This window comes from Pleurodeles waltl, chromosome 1_2, assembly GCF_031143425.1.
Source record: "Pleurodeles waltl isolate 20211129_DDA chromosome 1_2, aPleWal1.hap1.20221129, whole genome shotgun sequence".
NCBI classification, from domain to species: Eukaryota; Metazoa; Chordata; class Amphibia; order Caudata; family Salamandridae; genus Pleurodeles; species Pleurodeles waltl.
In genome coordinates this window covers 406,296,161-406,318,457 of record NC_090437.1, presented here as the reverse complement: position 1 = coordinate 406,318,457, position 22,297 = coordinate 406,296,161, and the positions used below count along the sequence as shown (strand labels likewise).

General features: G+C 45.5%; 1 protein-coding gene across 4 annotated transcripts in view; it reads left to right on the top strand.

Annotated features, from left to right (window-relative positions):
- LOC138300643 (programmed cell death 1 ligand 1-like) overlaps positions 1-22,297 on the top strand; it is a 202,208-nt gene that overhangs the window by 128,061 nt on the left and 51,850 nt on the right. For 3 of the 4 annotated variants that reach the window (XM_069240275.1, XM_069240257.1, XM_069240266.1), the window contains exons 3-4: positions 4,006-4,368; positions 6,893-7,183. In XM_069240275.1, coding sequence (XP_069096376.1) covers positions 4,006-4,368; positions 6,893-7,183 — 654 coding nt within the window. The remainder of the gene's footprint in view (positions 1-4,005; positions 4,369-6,892; positions 7,184-22,297) is intronic. The other variant, XM_069240284.1, reaches the window with a different exon arrangement.

Genomic DNA, 22,297 nt, shown 5'->3' with positions numbered 1-22,297 from the left:
AGGAGCCTCCGGTCTTGTCATAACATTTTTTCCTTGAATCAACATTAGTCAAACACAAAGTGTTAGAAATGGGGTTATTAGTTGAGGGGGGTAAGCGCCCATCTCAATTAGTAATCATAGTATTTGACAGGGTGTACCACTAAAGCCACTAAATAGGCCTGAGCTCAACCCCGAGGTAGCTGTGGCAGATAGGATTAACTTAGAGGGCAATGTGCAAAGTATTTATGCAGCATTAAAACAGTAATAAACTTGAAATTCAAAACAATAAAAATCCTCAAATGAATTAGAAAAATATAAGAAAAATGAATAAACAAAATTACACCAAAAAGAGAACTGGCTATATACATTTTTTAATTTTTATGTAGAGCTACTGTTAGGTGCCAAAGTTAGTGAATGGCCATGGTAGAACAGCACCTAGGTGTAATATGCTTCTGACTGCGATAGAGCATAACCTGGATACACTAACCAGGCTAATCCTGGTCGAAGATTTTACCTTCTAATCTTAGTCTTTTAGGTCCGAATCCACCAGAGTACACTCAGTCAATTTCAAATATTTATTTTATAGAAAAAGGCTAGGACTTAGGCTTCTTGTTTGATTTGTGCCCAAGCAATCTATTAAGGAAAATTCTTCATGTCATTGCACCCATCAGTACTGCCTTCATTAACTCCTCACATGGCTCAGGTCAGGTCCTACTGCTGCTCAGTACAGCAATTATGTCTCCTCTGCTAAAAAAAGGCACTGTCTGATAACAATTAGAGAACATTCATCACAATCCATACTTGATCCATATAGCAAACTGCTGGAATCAATGTGACAAGTTATCTCCAATTGTTCATTGAAAGTGAAGGCTTTCTTAGCCTACCCTGAGCCAGTTTCAGGCAAGGCAGGAGCACAGAAGCCATGCTTAGTGATGATCTGCATATGATCCCGATGAGGGAAATGTCTCTCTAGTAACTCTACTAGACATCTCAGTGGCATCTGACACAATGGTCTGGGGATCCTTGTCTGCCACCAAAGTTAAGCAGATTGCAAAGGATTGTCCTTGAATGGATCCTGTCATTCTTGTCAGATCAAACACAGCAGGTGAACGTTCCTTGTAATCACGCTGGGGATTGGGAGGGAGGTTCCTGAAATTCCCCCAGGGTTCATCGTGTAACCCCCTTTAGTTCCACATGTATGTGACCTTTCTGGCCAGGCTAGCTACAAGTTTTGGGTTTGACTTTTTGAAAGAGGTCTTTATCTATGGAGCCAAATATCTTTGGGGCCCAGTCTTCTAGCCTCACTCACCATGGACCCTCACTAAACCTGTCCTGAGTTTTCCGTAACCTCAGGATCAGAAAACCTGTCTTTTAATGCACAGATCTACTCTACTGCCCTAACACTTTCAGCTTAAGGTACTGCGGTGCAACTTCCAGAAAGCAATGACTGTCTTGTAGGAAGCTACAAGTATCTTTCGAATGAGGCATTCCAAACTGTAGGCCACGATTTCCTGACTAATATATTTCTACACACATGTCCTGTATGGGACCTTGAAGTGATGCCGCAATGAAGGATCGGAATGCAGGATGGATGAAAGCGCTTTATTGAAGTACAGGAGTACAGAGATACAGGTCCGTTGAGTAGAGATGCTCAAGCTCAACTGACACAAGGAGACTACATGTCATAGATCGTGGAATCTCTTTAAGTCATCAGCTGAGAGCATTCGGAACAGGAATAAGAACACACTACATATCCCCCCTCTTTACCCCTTAACATTAAATAAAAAATAAGATTAAAAAAAAAAAAGAAAAAAAACAACTAATGATGAACTGATAACCTACCCATGTATATTTGATGATATCGTTATGTGTCCTAACAAAAATCTTTCAACCAACCTGGAGGTGTCACTTTCCTTTTTCCTTCCTGTAACCCAACCTCCGAGAATTCCTGCACCTGATCAGATTCACTTGAACCACCACTTCCAGAGTCACTCATCACATTGTCCTCTTCACCCAAGACATGACTATCCTGCATATACGAAGGCACACTCTCTTCCGCACATGAAAAGTTGTGATCCTTAACTTCGTCCTCCAACCATTCAGCTCTTCCCTTCTCATACATCTTGCCATTCGCATGATCTTCAATGCAACCAAACTCTCGTCCATCATTAAGTAAGACTGTTCGCTTAAGATTCCAAACCCTACCATCACTCAGTTTGACTGCATTATGCAGAACCTCCATCACCTGATCCGGTTTAAAGTGCTGACTCTCACCTTTCCTCACCTTATAAGGTTTTTTGACCCGAACCCAATCTCATACATTAATTACAACTGACTTGACATATTGGAGTCTGTCATAATAAGACTTCGACTTCTCCAATGACTTATCCAAACTATCCCTCACTATCTCCATAGACCAGTGCTGCTTACCGGTCTTCACCAACCATGCTGGGTTATATTTGCTCCTCGGACTCCTTCCCCTCATAATAACGAAAGGGCTCAGTCCTGTTGTCGCATCCTCAGTAATCCTATATGCCCACATTGCCTTAAAAATTGCAATATGCCAATCCTCACCTCCTTCCATAGCATATTGAATAACACCCTTGACAACTCTGTTGAACCTCTCTACTGCGCCATTGTCACTAGGATTGTACAAGGGTGTACTCTTCTGTTCGACCCCCACTCTCTCAAAATATTTCTATGCTGCTTCAGACATAAATTGTACACCATTGTCACTCCGTAATTTAGAAGGAATGCCTTCAGATAGGAATACTCTATCCAAACATTCCAACACACTAGTGGTATCAGCTCTCTCCAATATCCCAATTTCCGGCCACTTAGAAAATAAATCAATAATAACTACCACAAATTCCTGAGCGTTACCAACGGGCCCCAAGAGATCCACAGCAACATACTCCCATGGTTGCTTGGGTAAAAATGTTTGCTGCATAGGCGGTTTTAAGGTACATAAGCTCTTGTCTGCGGAAGAACACACTGGACAGGTTCTAACGAATCTTTCCACTGATTTGTCTACTCCTGGCCACCAAAACAACTTTTTCACCACCGATTTAGTTCTAACAATGCCAAAATAGCCCTCATGACACAATTCTAAAATTGCTTCCCTCATCCCGTACGGGGGGATGATTCTGTCCCCTCTCCAAATAACATCCCTCACAACAGAGAGTTTGTTCCTAATCCCCCAAAAGCATACATTGTTCAGTTAACTTGTCCCTCTTAGGCCACCCTTCCAAAACATATTTCAAAATAGACTGTAGTATGGCATCCTCCTCCATTTCTTTCCTCCAACAGTCCTTAATAAGTGCAGGTCTACCGGAATCTTGTACGAGAGCAACACTCTGGATCATCAACACACTTTTCCAGCGGATTAGGTGACCTAGATAGACAATCCGCCATTACATTGTTCTTACCAGGAACATACATGATGCGATATGTGTAATCCTTCAAGCGCATGGATAGCCTTAATATTCTTGCTGATGCCAGTACGCTACCTTCACATGTAAGTAATTTAATTAAAAGTTTGTGGTTGCAACTAATATTAATGTCCTTACCCCACACAAACGCTTGGAAGTGCTCCAGAGCCCAGGCACAAGCTAAGGCCTCCTTTTCAATGACTGGGTACTTTTCCTCAGATGGAGACAATGACCTGGAAGTGAATAATATAATCCTTTCCTTCCCATCCCTCTGAGATAAAACAGCCCCTAGTCCTTTGTTGCTTGCATCCGTGGTAACAAAGGTATCTAACCTGGGGTCAAAACCTCCTAAATTTGCTACTCTGCTCAAATCCCTTTTAGTGTTTTCAAATTATTGATCACATGCCTCACTCCAAAAGCCTTTGGATATGTGTGCACTTTATAAATATACTGAAATATCTCTTTGTTAAAAGCTAATAGCAGTTAAAGAACACCTAGAACTTGTGATATTCATGTTACCGTAATTGCCGGTGTAACTGCCAGATTTGATTGAATGCCCCAAATCTGCTCTCTGACCGTATATTTTCTTTTTTAGCCCTCTTTTCAGTGAAAGTCCCGGAGTCGTCTTACACTGTCCAAATAGGGACAACAGTGGATTTGGAATGCAACTTCCCGGTTATTGACACTTTAAGAATTAAGGACTTAACGATCACCTGGCTTTGGAGAAAGTCACCAGAAACAGACCAACAAGAAGTGTATGTTTTTCATAACGGCAAGGAAGACATTTCTAAGCAAGATAGCAGGTACAAAGGACGAGCGACCTTGGTCAAGGACACGCTGTTCACAGGCCGGGTTGTACTTCAGATCTCCAATATAAGACTATCGGACAGAGGAACGTACCAGTGCCTGATCGGATACGGTGGAGCTGACTACAGGCACATTGACCTGTTGGTTGAAGGTAAACATAGCTCCTTATCTCAAACATTTTGATTCTCTTGTCTCTTGCTAATTTCTTCACAATTTCATCAAGTTTGAGGGGTCTAATTTAAATTTTGTTTTAAGAATACACAGTTTATCAGCAACAATTCAGCTGAAAGTGCCAAAATGTTAGAACTGTGCACAGTTATTTATTGGCATCATATACAGGGATACATAACTGGTAATCATGTAACATGGCGCAATGGTTTCATCGAGGGGATCTGGTGGTACTTATTATGATGTAGATGTCATCAGAACCCTTGATATGGCAACATAGAACCATATTACACAAGTTAACTGCATGTATTTTTTATATCACGTTTATTTTGAGTTGTTATTTTGAAGAACCTGCCAGATACTGGGTGCAGCTATGCTTAGTACAGGGCCTAACCACAGTCTAGGTTTACCTGTCAAACTCCGCTGTGTCTAGAGGGAGGCTGTGAGCATCATGTGTCTGATGCATGGTGGTTTGAGCAGTGGGCCCGGCCACAGGCCAGACGTCATGTGCAATGCAGATTGTTTGTCTGGTGGTGGTTGGGTGTAGGGCCTTACCAGAGGCCAGGCCTGCGGCTGAATACTTAGGTTTTCAGGCAGATTCTGTGAGAAGTATGCTTTGGCTACACAATGGTTTGGATGCAGGGTCTGACCACAAGCCATGAACTGTGGCTGTTCTCTGCTGTGTGCAATGTGGATGCAGGACCTAGCGCAGACCAGAAACTGTACTCAACTGTTGTTACACAAGGTGATAGCTCTAAACAGCAGAGGCTAGTTGTAGGGTAGGTAGAACTAGTTTAATATAATAACAAGTGATGCAGGTGTAGTATTTCTTCAAACACGTTGAACAGTGGAATGGAAGGAGGTCTCCAGGAGGAACCCCTATGGAGACAATCAACAGTAAGACAAAAACTACCACTAACAATACATAGAGATTAAAATTTTCAAGTAAAATATATTCACATTTGAATTAAATTTACTTACTCTTTATCTCTTAAGGTACAACATTTTGACAGATTATGGCTCTATATACAAAAGAGTAGACAAATGATTCTTGTTGGGCAAATCAGAAAGAAAAATTGGGCACAAGTTTCAACGTACGCCTAAGCATGTTCATCAGTTCTTTGAAAAACAAGATGATGAATGGAATGCTTGAATTAAACTCAGCCACTGGCAATCGCTCAGGCTACACCCCAATCCTTTGCTTTTTTTTTTTCCACCATCCCATCATCTCAGTTTGGACGCAGCCATATGAAAATCAGTCTGGACGCTGCTCCTCATGGGAACAGACCAGCCCTAACGGCTAGGCTGGGTCCTTCCTGAACCGGAACACAAGGATCCTAGGATGAGTTTTGCACTGGTTAGAGCTCTTCTGCCAGGAATAGCTTGGTTCCAGTGGCACAGTGAGCCCAGAACCCGCATCTGGGCATATCCAGGGCCACTTAGGGTGGCAGATGCAAAAACAACAAAGTGATGAATGGAATGCTTGAATTAATCTTGCATCATTTCTAAAAGTTAGGGAGGTGACCATTTTGGGTACAGAAGAGGAGAAAATAAATTCCAGTTCACCACTACTTGACAGTATCATGCAAGTTAAACTTTGAAATGGCAGTCCTTTAAAGCTATTAACCAGGAATACTTTGGAACTTATCAAAGCAGATTGCCTGTTTGGGCCACCTATATATCTTGATTGGACTTTCCAGACAGTCCAGAGGTGGGATCATTCCCTAAATCAGTGTTTCCCAAGTTAATGGTGATCCCAAGCTGAATTTCTGGTGTCTTTTGAAAGTCCAAACAATAAATAAAGATGACTGTGAATTGTGTATTTATCTTGTCACATTTGCTATGTTTCGAAGTCAGAGTTCAAATCTCAGGCTATGCCTTCTGACAAATTGCAGTTTAGTTTTTTTAACATGGGGACTGGGGTTTACAGGCTCCTCCTCGTTTGCAGTCAGGAACAGAAAAGCCAAGTGAATTATGTGACAGTCTTGCTGGGGTACACGGATTGTGAAGGGAAAGGCTAACATATATTCTGTAGTTCTTATACCACAGAGGATGTAAAATATACTCAGGTTTAGAAATTGAAAAGACCAGGGAAACACCATGGGCATTTGGAAATTCCTACAGTGCTTGTTTTAGGTTGTATGACTCAACACCACTTCTGACTCATTTACCAATGATAGTTTGTACATTTTTGGGGCTCTCCCTTGACACTCTGATTTAGCAAAGGTAATTTCTCTAAATTTTATAACCCACCCTCACTTTCAAATTTGGACTGCATTAATGATCCTGGTTGTGGCAGACATTTCTGCACAAGCATGAGGTAACTTACATCTTCATGACCTTTTAGTTTGTGACTTTATGAAATGTGCAAATTATATACTTCCACGTTGTGCAATTAGACATCTGCGCATTTTTTATTTTTATAAAATGGGTCCTTAGCTGTTATTGATTCTTATGTTATCATGCGTGGCAATGGTGGAGCATTTCACTCTGTTGTTTTCTTGTAGCCCCTTACAGCACCATAAATACAAAGTTAAGTACCTTTCTGACTGACTCTGGCATGCAGGAAAGACAGATGGAATGCCAGTCGCAAGGTTACCCTAAAGCGGAAGTCATTTGGCTCAATGAATGGAAGGATATCAGTGAAAAGGCTATCACCAGCTATACAGTTAGCACTGACCTACTTCACAATGTCACCAGTGTACTTCAAATCAAGGGAAGTGAGAACAATACCTACCACTGCATTTTTTGGAATAAAGAGCTTCAACAGAACACAACAGCAACATTTATCCTATCAGGTAACCTTATGCATTTGCACTGCAACAAATGTTTGCAGAGTTTAAGTTGGTTTTAACCATAGCAGCACTCACAGTGACTGGTCCCATGTAGTCTCTTGATTCAGATATTACGAATAACAGTGTCTTCATCATCAACATAAGATAAAGATATTATGTTGCCATAGTGTGGCTTTGCAACTGGAACCAATATTGGGTGTTACTCTATTTTCATGCCTGGCTTGTTTGGTAATTTGTTGAGACTTGGATTCCCCTGTATATTTATATCCAGAGTCTACCATGTCCTGCAGTCGAACTGGCCTGTAGGGCTATCAGGCAGTGACTGATGGGCTGGTCAATCAATCAGGAATTTGTAAAGCGCACTACTCACCCGTGAGGGTCTCAAGGTGCTGAGGTGGGGGGGAGGTGCGTGGGCCAGTATTTTAGCTCTTTGTGGGCCTGTTTTATGGTATTTTCGGCCATTTTTTACTCTTAATTTCCCTGATATCAAAGTAAACTTTGCCTGAAGCAAGCCAAAGTCCTGTAGTCTTCCGTACCTTGCAAAAGACATATGCAGTCTTTATCAGGTAGGAGGTCCACAGTCATGCAGTAATTCACCATCCAGAACCTTATGGCAACACACCACCATACATGCATAAAAACAATAGCAATTTGCAAGAGGTGATTAAAACAATGGCATACATCTATAGACTTGAAAGACCTAATAATGTAAGGCATCCTAGAAGACAACTTGCCCCTTTTACAAACTAAAAAGGCAAAATACACCTTTAAGCCTATCAGTAGTGTTTTTAAGGGACTTCTTAATCTGTTTTGTGATTTATATTGTGTTAACACTTGTTTTAAATGCAAAAAAGCAGCATTTTAGTGATTTTAGATTTGGGCCTTACCTGCAGGGTTGAAATGAACTACAAAGTGTGTATTTAGCCTGTCTGTATCCAAGAAGATTCTAACTCCAGGAGCTCCTTCCTGCCCCCTGCACACCATTTTGTGCTTTAGTTATTGACCAATAGGTGGCATTTGAGCGGGCCTGTCCACACCACTCACACCTGCAAAGGCCCCTAGGTTTAAGGCTACATGCTCCTTAAATAGGTTTTCTATTGGTTCTTGCTTCTGTGCTCTGATTGGTGCCTAGGGCTAGGGTATCTATTTGACTTAGGGTTCTAATTGGCTACTAGAGCTAAGGTTCTGAATGGTACCTAGGGCTAGGGTTTCTATTGTGCTTAGGGTTAGGGTTATTAGCTGATAGAGCTGGGGATGTGATTGGTTAATATAGCTAGGCTCCCATTGGCTGTAAGGTGTAGGGTTCTGATTGGTTAGTGCTCACATTGGGCTAAAGTCACCTGATCACTAGGGCAATTTCACCTTAGGGCTCAGGGCATCTCATCGAAGGCATCAAGGCTATGGGTAGAGAAGACAAGGACAGTTGCCTCTTTGGGCCGGGTCAGGTCTAGGGCCAGAGGTGCTGCCCTTTTTAACATTTACCAGTAACTAACTTAAGCAATCCACATCCTCAAAGATACAAACACGATCTCTGCAAACACACAATGTTCATTTACAACAAACAATCTCAAACCATATTTCAGTGTCTCAACAAGCACTACAAAATCCCCCAAACCACATCCCTAGTACCCCTTCCATCCATACTCCTTCACAAAGGCACCTTCACTCTTCCACAAACCATCACTGTGTTCTATGCCGCTATCAAATCCACATCTCACCAACACAAATACATATTATACATAACCTCAATCCCTCCATACACATACTCTCTGTTCACACAAACACCAGCTCTACCCTATACTTACTCTGAGTCCTAACAGACCCCTTTCCATCACCACCAACCCTATTCTGAATCCTCTCTCATATTATCCACCAACAATACCCTCTTCCTTTTTTACCAAAAACACACACCAAAGCAATCCTTACACTGCACTCCATCACACACATTACCTGTTTGTACCAAATCTGATACAAACTACAAACACACGTAATCCCTGTCCATCCACTCTCAAAACCACATTACACTCTCCTCCAAAGCACATCACTACCGCCTTTACCATTCATCTTTCACTCACCTACAATACTTTACATTTAACTCCTTTACAGAAATTCACTACATCAATATCCAATCTCTCTACTCCAGAAAAACAAAACGGAACACACACAACAGCATATCAAAATCTCATTCACACAATTTCATACTACATTAATTCCCACATAGAAACAAACACCCACGCCCACCATCATGACTACACAAATAATGCACATCCTAACCCAACTTTACTCCCAAACATGCTGTCTTCAACAACACCTACCACAAACACCCCAACACAACAACATTCATTCACTCGCCACCCATCCATTGCACAATTTAGAGCCTTAAAACATGATTCACAATGCTACACCACTTTCCCCAACCCATGCGCCTTCCATCCTAAATAGACACAACAAAATGAACAACATGCCTCTCTTCACAGATTCTAATTTCTTTGTCTATTACACAACAAAACTACTCTACAACCCCAAGCTACAAGGTAGGATAACCCAGCCTCTCCATTCCTTCAAACAACTACTGGAAAGTGAATTTCTGCATTGTGTCAAAGCAAGTTGGCCAGCTGGCTGCCCTTCTGACCCTTAGCCACAACAGATCTTCAAGAATATTCATTTAACTACATTTGCTGCCACACCAGTCAGAACAATCATCAACAATTCTTTATCTACAAGAATCTTTTCAGTGCACTTGAAAAGGATATATCTACACCCATTATTAAGGAAAACAAACCTGGACCCACATGACTCAACGAACTACAGGTCGATTACAAATTTACCTTTTCCTGGCAAAATGATGGAAAGAGCAGCATTTACCCAGATGTCACTATTCATTGAAGATAACTTCATACTTTTGAACTTCCAAACAGGATTTCATTCAGGAAGAGGCACAGAATCTACCCTCTACCACAGATCATCTTTATCTACTATGAAAAGACTACAACAAATTTACTACTGCCAGACTACTCCTATATATAAAACCACAAGCCCAAATGCCCCCTGCCTTGAGGATGCTACATTGGTTACTGGCTCCCAGAACATCCACCTTAAAGCTGCATTGTTTCACCCGCAAAGCAATACATGGAACAGGATTACTTTTCAGCTGTAATAAAATCACCAAATACATACAACAGAGGAATTTCCACTCCAGATTGGCACTTCACCTCAAAACCCCAGTATACAAGAAAAAACACATGAGTGATTCATCTTTCTCTGTCTAAGCAGGCAAACTATGGAGCTCATTACTACCAAATATAAGATCCACAGATAACTAACTATCTTATCTTCTGAAGACTACTCAAGAGTTGGCTCTTTCCTACAATACAACAATACTCAAGACACAAATGTACAGTATATGCCTGTGCATGTAAACATGTAAACTTTGATTATATGTATGTATTTAGATATGTGCATTTCTTTATGCAAATATAAATACTACTTATGGTTTAAAAATATATAGATCTTCTTATAGGTCTGCTTCACAAATGTATTTATTACTTATGGTGTAACTATATATATATATATATATATATATATATTTTAAATCCATTTCTTTTATTGAATTATTCATAACATGGTTTTGATACTTATAACATGAGTTTGGCAAAGAAAATGCATTCTCATACAATAACACTTGTTTCTTAATACAGGTGAGAGTTGCATTCATACAAATTGAGATACGAAGGGGCGAACTATGGGGAGAACTCAGGAGTGAAGCTGCAGTCAGATACAACAGCCCTGAGTAGCATTTCAGTGTGTGCTATAGATACGCCGGTGGGGTGCGTGCACCATGAGTGATTAACAGTGATAAAGAAGGGGTGACAAACAGATTGGTGGCACTATATACATAGGTCCTCGGGTTAGGAGTGGTCCGTGGCGGGGGAGGGTGCTTGTTGTGGGAACTGCGACATGAGTGTGGCCCATTGCAGGGAGGTAGGGCATTTGTGAAGATCTCGTGCTTCTTCAAAGCGCAGGGTGTCCTTCTTTGCTGCCCCCCAATTCCCGACCACCCGGCACCAGGCAGACAGCGAAGGCGGTGTCGTGGAGTGCCTGTGCATAGTGAGTGTATGTCTGGCAAGTAGGAGTGCTAAGGAGGCAAACCGGTTACGGACTTTATATTGCTGACAACGTTTGAAAATATCTAGGGAGCATGCCTCCCAGGTATGTACGTCAGGGAGATCTGTAACGTTTTGTAGAGTTTTGTGGACTGTCTGTCAGTAAATGTGTAGATCGGGACAGGCCAAAGCAAATGCTGAAGATCTGCGCTGGGGAGCTGGCAGAGTGGACACTGTGCTCCTGCAAGTGGGAAAATATGATTTATTCGGGTTGGGGTGAGATGTGCGGTGCAACATATAAAATTGTAAAAGTTCTGTGACACTCATTGTGGGAATTCCAGGGCAATGGACCACTCTTTATCATGCAATGGGTGCCCAAATTCTTCCTCCCAGGTATGGCGAAGCAGCTCTAGGGATGTTGCAGTTAGTGTGCGGATAGCCTTATAGAGCCAGGTAATAAGGTGCCGACCGGACCCCATTGTTAGCATTGCCTGTAGTACAGGATGAGGCATGGGCTCTGTTGTTATCATGATCCAAAGGGTGCAGAATGTGTGAGTGAGTCGTCAGTGAGTGAGGAATTGTCCGAGGGGGATGCCCTATGTTGTTGTCAGCAAAATAAAGGAAAGAAGTTGACCATTATGAAAAAGGCCACCAGAAGTCCAGTGGGTTAGCTCACTGCGGGTGTAATAGCCAGAAAACCTGGGAAGACAGTCGAGTGGGAGTGCAGGTGTGTATGTGCATAGGGCAATAAAGTGGATTCTGGATATGCAGGCATGTGCCACATTCACCTGTATGGGTGGCGAGGTGCGCCCTGGATTTGCGGGAGCAATAGACCATGAATCACGGTGGAGGGCAACCCTCCTTCAGTGTTACAGGTCTCTTTAACATGCCTGCCATCAGTCCATCGAGATAACCACTGCAGTCGTGCTGCCAAGTCATAAGCTTCAAAGGATGGGGCTCCCAGTACCCCCTGATCCAGTGGGAGTTGAAGATTATGGAGGGACACATGGTGTTTCCAGACACCCCAAGTTAGGTTGCTTAGCAGTGAATCAAGTTCTTTGAAGAAGGGGAGGGGAGGACATATGGGGAGGTTAGTAAAGTAGTACAGTAGATGGGGTAATACGATCATCTTCACAAGGGTTATTTTGCCTATCAGGGCCAGGGGGAGTGAGCGCCAGAAAACCATTTGTGTTTTAATACATGCTAGGGTGAGTTATAGGTTACCTTCAAATATGTCTGCTGGGGTATGTTATAACTGGACTCCTCTGTAGCAGGTAGCCTGCTCCTGCCACCAGAGGGGAATGGCACCCAGGTGTACAGGGGCAGGTGGTTGATTAGATTGTAGTGGGTAGATTGTGGGTTTATCCCAGTTCACACGAAGCCCAGTGGCTCTGGTGAATTTGTCTAAGGTCCTGCAGATCAGGGTAAGGTCTAGAGTTATGTCGAGGATCATCCATGTATAATGGCACTGTGTGAGTTCTGTCCTCTAGTGGTATCCCTCAAGCCTCACCCTCCTGCCAAAGCAGGAGTGCCAATGGTTCCATGGCAAGCGTGAAGAGCAGAGGGGAGAGGGGGCATCCCTGTCAGGTCCCCCTACTCACTGGAAATTGGGTGGAGATACAGTTTGCCAGGCATATATGGGATGTTAGATTCGTGTTTAGTAGTCATGTGTATGCGAATAAGCGGGGTCCTATTCCACTGTTGGAAAGTATCTCAAATAGATAGGGCTATGACAGGGAATTAAAAGCTTTGTCCAGGTCCGGGATCAGGCAGGCTGCATGTGGGAATCGCCTTTGGATTTGATCCTGGATATGGAACAATCGTCGAATATTCTGGGAAGTGGTACGGCCTGGCACAAAGCCATTTTGTCAATGTGGATGCACTCTGGAAGTATTCTTGCATAACAGTCCACTAGTATCTTGCCTAGTATTTTATATTCTAACCCTAGGCCAGCAATGCTCCGTTACGAGGATGTGTGAGTCAGGTTTTTACCGGGCTTTAGAATTGGGATTAGGAGAGACTCCGGGAGTGATGAGGGAAGCTCAACCAGGTTTAGAGCTGCTTCCTACAAAGCGCACAGTTTGGGAGCAAGTGTGGTGCGACATGAGTCATAGAACTCAAGTGGAAGACCATAAAGGCCAAGGGTTTTGATACAGACTAAGTCCTTGATTGCTTGTGAAACATCTTCAGTGGTTATCTGAGGGTCAATAGCCTGCTGTGTAGCCATAATACGGGATACTGTAAGGTCTGCATGAAACACCTGGGGATAATCCACAGAGGGATCTGGCAATGCTTTGTAAAGTATTGAGTAGCAGGTGTAAAAAAGGTGTAGAATGCCTTCTTGAGTGTAGACTGTGGCACCCAAGGGGTGAACAGCTCAGTAATCGGGATAGAATCTTGTTTGGTGAGCCATGCCAGTAGCCAGCCTGTCTTGTCCACCTCCTGATGCACCCTTGTGGTGGATGCAGTGAGATTGAAGTGGCGGAGATGCTCCAATAATTGTGTATACTTGGTTTTTGCAGTATTCATTGGCAGTGTTTCATATGGATTCTGATTTGCCACTTTGCTTAAAAGGGTATAAGATTTTCAGTGAGCGTGTGGTCGATGTTGAATGTTGACTTCAACTTTGGGGGATGGATAACACAGGGGAAAATTGGGTGGTTGAAACAGGGAGAGCCCATTGCAACAGCAATACGCCCAAACAGAGCCATTCTTCGAATATAAACTTTAAATAATTTTGGGGGGTGAACTCTAGAGCCTTGGTGGTGTGCTGTAACACATTAAGGATGCCCTACTGGTATTGGTGTGGTGACGTGCGGGGCCCCTGGACGGTGCCTGGAGGAGAAAATAGAATTGCGTAATAGTGTGGTAGTGATGGGTGCACGGGGAGCCCCATCAGGGGCATAACATAATCATTACATTGCTCTCATATCAGAGTGTCTGTTGTCGGCAGCGGGGTTCCTGGGTGAGGATGAGGTCCTCATTGAGAGCTCTCCAATATGAGTGTATCTTTGTCTGAAGTGAGTAGGTGAGGATCCCTTTCATCATCATTGTTATTATTATGGGGAAGCAAGTTTGTTGCGGTGCGGTGGTTACAGAGCGGAGTCTGCCCATGCTGTGGATCATCAGGAGGTCTGCCTCAGAGGCATGAATTCCAGGAGCCCAGTCACAATGTCAAACAGGATAAGGGAGGAGCAAGCCCAGATTCTCCAGGTTGGAATCTGGTAGGGAAATTCAGTAGGCCATGTCTGCAGGCAAAGGAGGGTGGTACAGGTAATGAGCAAAGTACTGAACAACCCTTTTGGTCAGACTCTGCGGGTAGGGCCACACAATTTGTTGGCTCACCTGGTGTGTCCTAGCCATGCAAATATCAGTGGGTGCACCTCTCACAGTCCTGCGCAGGGCTCCCGGTCTCCAGGCTGTGACCCCCAAGTGGAGCCACACCATGTCATCAGGGGCATGAGCAGCCATCCCCGCTGGTGAGATCCAGGGGCGACTGGGCAGTGTAAGCATACACTGCCACAGCGCTGGCAGGCCCTATGCGGTGAGACTGTGGCCTGGCCCTGATCTGTGGCAGAGTCGACCGCACTTTGTGTCAGAGGGCAGAGAGGGTCAAACATTTTCTTGTGATCAAAGAAAAGGTCAGGACACTTCCAGCCAATTGTATAAAAGTTTTACTGTCACACAAAGTGTTCCTCCCAACGCGATTTAGCCGTAGCCTTGTTCACGGATGGGGAAAATCAGCACATTACCCCTTCAAATACCCAATTACATCAAAACTAAAGACAGACTACTCAGTTAAATCACAAACTACTCAGGAAAAGCAGTGACCATGTTAAAGTGGTATCTAGTATACCAAATATCTTAGATCACACATCAAAAATAAAGCACTGCTGAAACTATCAAACTAATTATTTTTCTATTTTCTATTTACTGAAGCTGTTATAAATGCACCTAGTAAGATTTCATCCGTACTTGAAAATCATTGTCATTCCAGAGTCGTAATACAGCTGATACTATACAAAAGTACCATTCTTCATATCTTCTCAAATATACACATAGGGCCTGATTCCTACTCCGCCATATGGCCGCTCCGCGGTCGAAAGACCGCTGGGGACATTCCGACCTTCCCGCTGGGCAGGCGGGCGCTAACATTGTTAGCGCCCGCCGGCCCAGTGGGAAGGCGGCCTACAACACTGAAGCCGGCTCCGAATGGAGCCGGCGGTGTTGCAGGTGTGCGACGGGTGCAGTTGCACCCGTCGCGCTTTTCACTGTCTGCTAAGCAGACAGTGAAAAGCATGCTGGGGCCCTGTTAGGGGGCCCCTGCACTGGCCATGCCAGTGGCATGGGCAGTGCAGGGGCCCCCAGGGGCCCCAGGACACCCGTTCCCGCCATCCGAACAGGCTGGCGGGAAGGGGTCGCCGCCATGGAGGATTAGCCCAGCCGGGGGAAATCCGTCGGGAAACCGCCGGACCCGGTTTTCCGACCACGGCTTTACCGCCGCGGTCGGAATGGGCTTTGAAGCACCGCCAGCCTGTTGGCGGTGCTTCAGTCATCCTCGACCCTGGCGGTCATAGACCGCCAGGGTCAGAATGACCCCCATAGTGCTTGACAGCACACTACACATACCATCAAATTGCAAAAGTGCATTGTTGTTTACATGTGAAAAGAAGGTATACTCCTCACCCCTACATTCCACTGCAATAGAGTCTATATTAAATGTGCCCAATAACACCCCACACTCAATATTCAAAAGCCCTGTTCAAAAAACCTATTAAATGCAAACTTGAACTCACAGTCACATTGACACAACCAAAAAATATACCTAAACTAATACCCAGAATTTCTATCCAAGGTGACTACTCATCTCCTCACTAGAGTTTAATCCCCCAGGGGAGAGAGTCATGAATCTGATGATATATTTAGATTCCAAAGTACGCAAAATTCTTTGTCTGTCACCACCCTGCATATCAAGTTTAACTTGATCACAAACCAAATAGCTAAGCAGTTTTTCATTACCATGATGCTCTTCTTGGAAATGTCTTGCCACAGGATAATTCCGATCATTATTATGAATGGCTCTTATGTGTTCCAGGATTCTCTTCTTTGCTTTATGTATAGTACTTCCCACATATAGCTTATTGCACCCTGACCTTTTTGGCCAGATCTCGCTCCCCTGCTCCGACAGCACCACCTTGCTGTGCCGTTTCCCCGGACCCCACCCCTGACCGATCGCATGTTCGAGGCCCTCCCTGGTGTCTAGTGGACCCTGGTTAGTGTTACTAGTCTGTGCATTGTATTGTTTTTTTTGTGCCTTTCCACTGTTTCTCTCACCGTATCTATTTCCCTTCTGTCTGCCGTTTTGCGTTACTAGTCTGTGCATTGTACTGTTTTTGTGCCTTCCACTGTTTCTCCTTCTGTCTGCCGCTTTGCGTTACTAGTCTGTGCATTGTACTGTTTTTGTGCCTTCCACTGTTTCTCCTTCTGTCTGCCGCTTTGCGTTACTAGTCTGTGCATTGTATTTTTTTTTGTGCCTTTCCACTGTTCTTCTCACCGTATCTATTTCCTTTCAGTTTGCCTTTTTTGGGCCATCTCGACCCTTGTGCGCTTCCCCGGCTTCTGCTTTTCCCAGCCGCTGCGTCCCTGTGGCCCCGACCCCCCTCCCACCCCCATTCGCTCTCCCGTTCCCGCCCGCCTCCCAGCTGCTCCTCCCTCCCACCTCCCCCTCTTAATGGCAGTCGCTGCGCGACGCAGGTGAGAGAACCCTGACCTTTTTGGCTGTAGCTCGCTCCCATGCGCCGACAGCACCACCTTGCTGTGTCGTTTCCCCTGACCCCACCCCTGACCGATTGCGTGTTCAAGGCCCTCCCTGGTGTCTAGTGGATGCTGGTTAGTGTTACTAGTCTGTGCATTGTATTGTTTTTTTGTGCCTATCCACTGTTTCTCTCACTGTACCTATTTCCCTTCTGTCTGCCGTTTTGCATTACTAGTCTGTGCATTGTACTGTTTTTGTGCCTTCCACTGTTTCTCCTTCTGTCTACCGCTTTGCGTTACTAGTCTGTGCATTGTACTGTTTTTGTGCCTTCCACTGTTTCTCCTTCTGTCTGCCTCTTTGCGTTACTAGTCTGTGCATTGTATTGTTTTTTTATGCCTTTCCACTGTTCCTCTCACCGTATCTATTTCCTTTCTGTTTGCCTTTTTTGGGCCATCTCGACCCTTGGGCGCCCCTCCGGCTTCTACTTTTCCCAGCCTCTGCGTCCCTGCGGCCCCGCCCCCTCCCATACCCATTCGCTCTCCCGTTCCCGCCCGCCTCCCAGCTGCTCCTCCCTCCCACCTCCCCCTCTTAATGGCGGTCGCTGCACTCCGTGCCGCTGGTGCGCCGGAGGCACGCCAGAGGCAAGCCCGTCTGCGACCGTACGCGCACGACCGTGCCCAGCGCCAGTCCCCCTGGCCCAACCAGCCAAACTCCCCCCAGACTACACTACCATCCCCACTCCCTCCTCTCCCTCAACCCCGGAGCTCGCCCCACCTGCATTCAAACCAGCCCCACACACACGCAAAGCCTCTTCTCCTGCCGCACCTGCCTATTCTCCTGCTCCACCTTCCACGCACCCCACACCAACACCAAACGCAACAGCCTCCACACAACAACAACCGCACCCACCAAAAAAACCCACAACCTGCACAAGCCCCACGCCAATACCACCTCAACCCCCACAAGCACCCCCGCCAACACAATCTCACATCACAACAACCACACCACTCGCAACCATCTCAGTTGCCTTCTACTAAACACCCGGTCCCTACACAAACATGCCATAGAACTCTGGGACCTCATCATATCACACTCACCCTACATCGTGTTCCTCACAGAAACCTGGACAAACCTCTCATCCGAGCCAGATATAGCCACAGCCATCCCGGAGGGCTACAAACTCCACCGCAAAGACCGCCTTAACAAACCAGGAGGCGGCATCGCCATCCTTCACAGAGACACCATCAAGGTCACCACCAACACCCTCGACACCCTCAACAACGTAGAACACATGCACTTCCTCATCCACATCAACAACACCACCACCCCCAGAGGCACACTCATATACAGACCCCCAGGACCACGCCCCCCTTCTGTGACACCATCAGCACGCACGCTCTCACCTCCACAGACTACATACTCCTCGGCGACTTCAACTTCCATCTGGAAAACCCTCACAACAACAACTCCTCCTCCCTCCAGGACAACCTCACTAACCTGGGACTCAAACAACTGGTCACAGCCCCCACCCACTTGGCTAGACACACACTCTACGCAATTTTCACCTCAAGCCAACATGTCACCTACACCCACACCACCAAACTCCAATGGACGGACCACCACTGCGTCCACTTCTCCTACAACAAACCACCCACACACCACCACCAACACACCACCCCCTACCGCATGTGGGACAAGATCCCCACAGAGCACCTGAACTCCCAACTGACACAAACCCCCCCCCAACACCACCGACCCCAACACCGCCGCACACAACCTCAACAAATGGATCAACACCTGTGCAGAAGCTCTCGTGCCCCTCAGAAAAACATCACCACCCGCAATATCAAGAACGCCCCATGGTTCACCACTGAACTCCACGAGTCCAAACGCAAATGCCACAAAGCAGAGAAAACTTGGAGACAAGAACCCTCCACCACAAACTTCTCAGCCCTCAAAACCACCACACGCATCCACCACCAACTCATACGCACTACCACTATAAGGAACGCATTGACAACAACTCCCAAAGCAGCAAAGAACTCTTTACCATCATCAAAGAGCTCTCCAAACCCAAAGCCAGCAACCTAGACCCCACGCACAAAGAAACCCTCTTCAACTCCCTCTCAAATCATTTTCACCGCAAAATCCTGGACATACACAACAGCTTCATATCACACACACCCTCCACACGCAACCTCCACCCACCCAACACAAACTCACCACACACACCCCCCAACCTACTCACCACCTGGACCCCCACCACCGACGAAGAAACTGAAAAGACAATGAACTCCATTCACTCTGGCTCCCCCTCCGACCCATGCCCCCATCGAATATATAACAAGGCCAGCCCCACCATCGCCCCCAAACTCCGAGCCATAATCAACAGCTCATTCGAAACCGCCACATTCCAAGACCCCTGGAAACACGCAGAAGTCACCGCTCTCCTAAGAAAGCCCAAAACCGACCCAGGTGACCTCTCCAACTACCGCCCCATCTCCCTCCTCCCTTTCCCAGCCAAGGTCACGGAAAAACTAGTCAACTCCCACCTATCCCACTTCCTCGAGGCAAGCCACACACTCGACCCCTCCCAATCTGGGTTCCGCAAGAACCACAGCACGGAAACCGCTCTCATCGCATGCACCGACGAAATCAGATCCAGAGTCAACATGGGCGAGACCGTTGCACTCATACTCCTGGAACTGTCCGCAGCCTTTGACACTGTCTGCCACCACACACTCCGCACACGACTTCACGACGCTTGGATCCACCACAAAGCCCTGGACTGGCCCACCTCCTTCCTCACCGACAGAACCCAAAAAGCCTGTCTCCCACCCTTCCAATCCTCCGCCACCAAAATCACCTGTGGAGTCCCACAAGGCTCCTCCCTCAGCCCCACACTCTTCAACATCTACATGGCCCCACTAGCCAACATCCTCCAACCTAATGGCATCACCATCCACTCATACGCTGATGACACACAACTCATCTTCTCCCTCACCCGCAACCCCACCACCGCCGAAACCAACCTACACGCTGCACTCCTTGACACCGCTGCCTGGATGACAGCCAATCACCATAAACTCAACTCCAACAAAACCGAGATAATCATTTTTGGCCCACGCAGAAACACTTGGGACCCCTCATGGTGGCCCACCATGTTAGGCCCCGCACCCACCCCCGCAAACCACGCACGCAACCTCTGCATCATCCTGGACCCCTCCCTCTCAATGGCCCAACAAATCAACGCCCTCACCTCCTCATGTTTTAACACACTCCGTACACTGAAAAAAACATTCAAATGGATCCCCACAGAGACCAGAAAGACAGTCACCCAGGCACTTATCAGCAGCAGGCTAGACTACGGCAACGCCCTCTGTGGCGGCACCACACTCAAACTCAAGCGCAAACTACAGCGTATCCAGAACTCAGCAGCACGCCTCATCCTCGACCTCCCCCGCCATGAACACATCTCACCACACCTCAAATCCCTCCACTGGCTCCCCATAGACAAAAGTATCACCTTTAAGATCCTCATCCACGCACACAAATCCCTCCACAACACCGGCCCAACCTACCTTAACGAAAGAGTGACCTTCCACACTCCCACACGCCACCTCCGCTCTGCCGACCTCTCTCTCGCCACAGTTCCTCGCATCAAACACACCACCACTGGAGGCAGATCATTCTCCTATCTGGCCCCCAAAGCCTGGAACTCCCTCCCCAACCACCTCCCCAAGACCCAGGACCTCCTACTCTTCAGGAAGAGCCTTAAAACCTGGCTTTTTGAACAGTGATCTCCCCTCCCCTCCCGCCCCACCACACCCCCCTCCCAGCACCTTGAGACCCTCACGGGTGAGTAGCACGCTCTATAAGTCTCTTTGATTGATTGATTGATTGATTGATTGCAGGGACACTTCAAACAGTAGACACAGAATTCAGTATTGCAATTGAAATATCCCAGAATCTTGTACCTATTCTGTCCATTGCCCCAAATAACATCCGAGCAATTAACACTGTATCTACAAGCTTTACATTGCTGACAACAATAGAATCCTGAGACACGTAAACCATTTTGTATCCCCTTGTTAGAACTAACCACCATATTGTGACTCAAATTATCACGTATAGATCTCCCTCCGCAGAAGGTGATAGATGGCAAATCATAAACAAAATTCATCAAGTGGGGATCTGTCTGCAAGATGTGCCAGCTTTTATTCAGAATCTGCCTCAAACTAAAAGCCTGGCTTGAAAAAGTCGTAATAAATCTAATTTTTTGGTCATTCTCATTAATCTTATATGGTGGATAAAGTAGGTCCGATCTAGATCGACACTCCACCTTCTTCCTAGCTGTATTGATAATTTTCTCACTATAACCTCTTTCTGCAAATTGTTGGCACATTACTGTGCATTCCTGTTGATAATTCTCACTGGTGCTACAAATTCATTTAGCACGCAATAATTCACCATACGGAATGCTCCTAATCAAATTAGGGGAATGAGCACTATTTGCATTCAACAAACTATTGCCAGCTGTTGCTTTCCTGTACAGTTTTGTTCTTACACAGTCATCTACAATATTCACTTCCACATCCAGAAGCTAAATTGATGTCTTACTGTGTTGTTCACTCAATTGTAAATTATACTCATTTTTGTTTAAAGCCACTACAAATTCCATTGCTGACTTTTCATCACCTTTCCATATTACAAAGATGTTGTCAATATACTGACACCATAGTACAACTTTGTCCTCATAGTCAGTAATATCCAGGGATATCTGCTCCTCCCACCAGCCCATGAACAAATTTGCATAGCTGGGAGCGAAGCATGTACCCATTACTGTCCCTTGTAACTGTTTATATATTTGACTATCAAAGAGAGAAAAGGTATTAGTAAGACAGTACCAAATCATATCACAAATCATTTCTGTATGCCTGAGATATGAGATGGATCTAGCTCTCATAAAATGTCTAACTGCCCTAAGGCCTAGCTCATGTTGAATGCAAGTATATAAGCTTGTGACATCCATAGTTAAGAGCAAAAAATAATCTTCCCAACTTAAACCATCCATTAGTTTAAGAAACTGTGTAGTATCCTTCACATAGGAAGGTAAACTCTCCACAAAAGGTCGTAAGAAATAATCAATATATCTAGAAGTGTTTTTCAGTAACAAACCCATTGCTGACACAATTTGTGTACCTGGTGGGGTTAAGGCTGTCCTTATGAAGCTTTGGTAACAGGTACAGAATTGGTGTC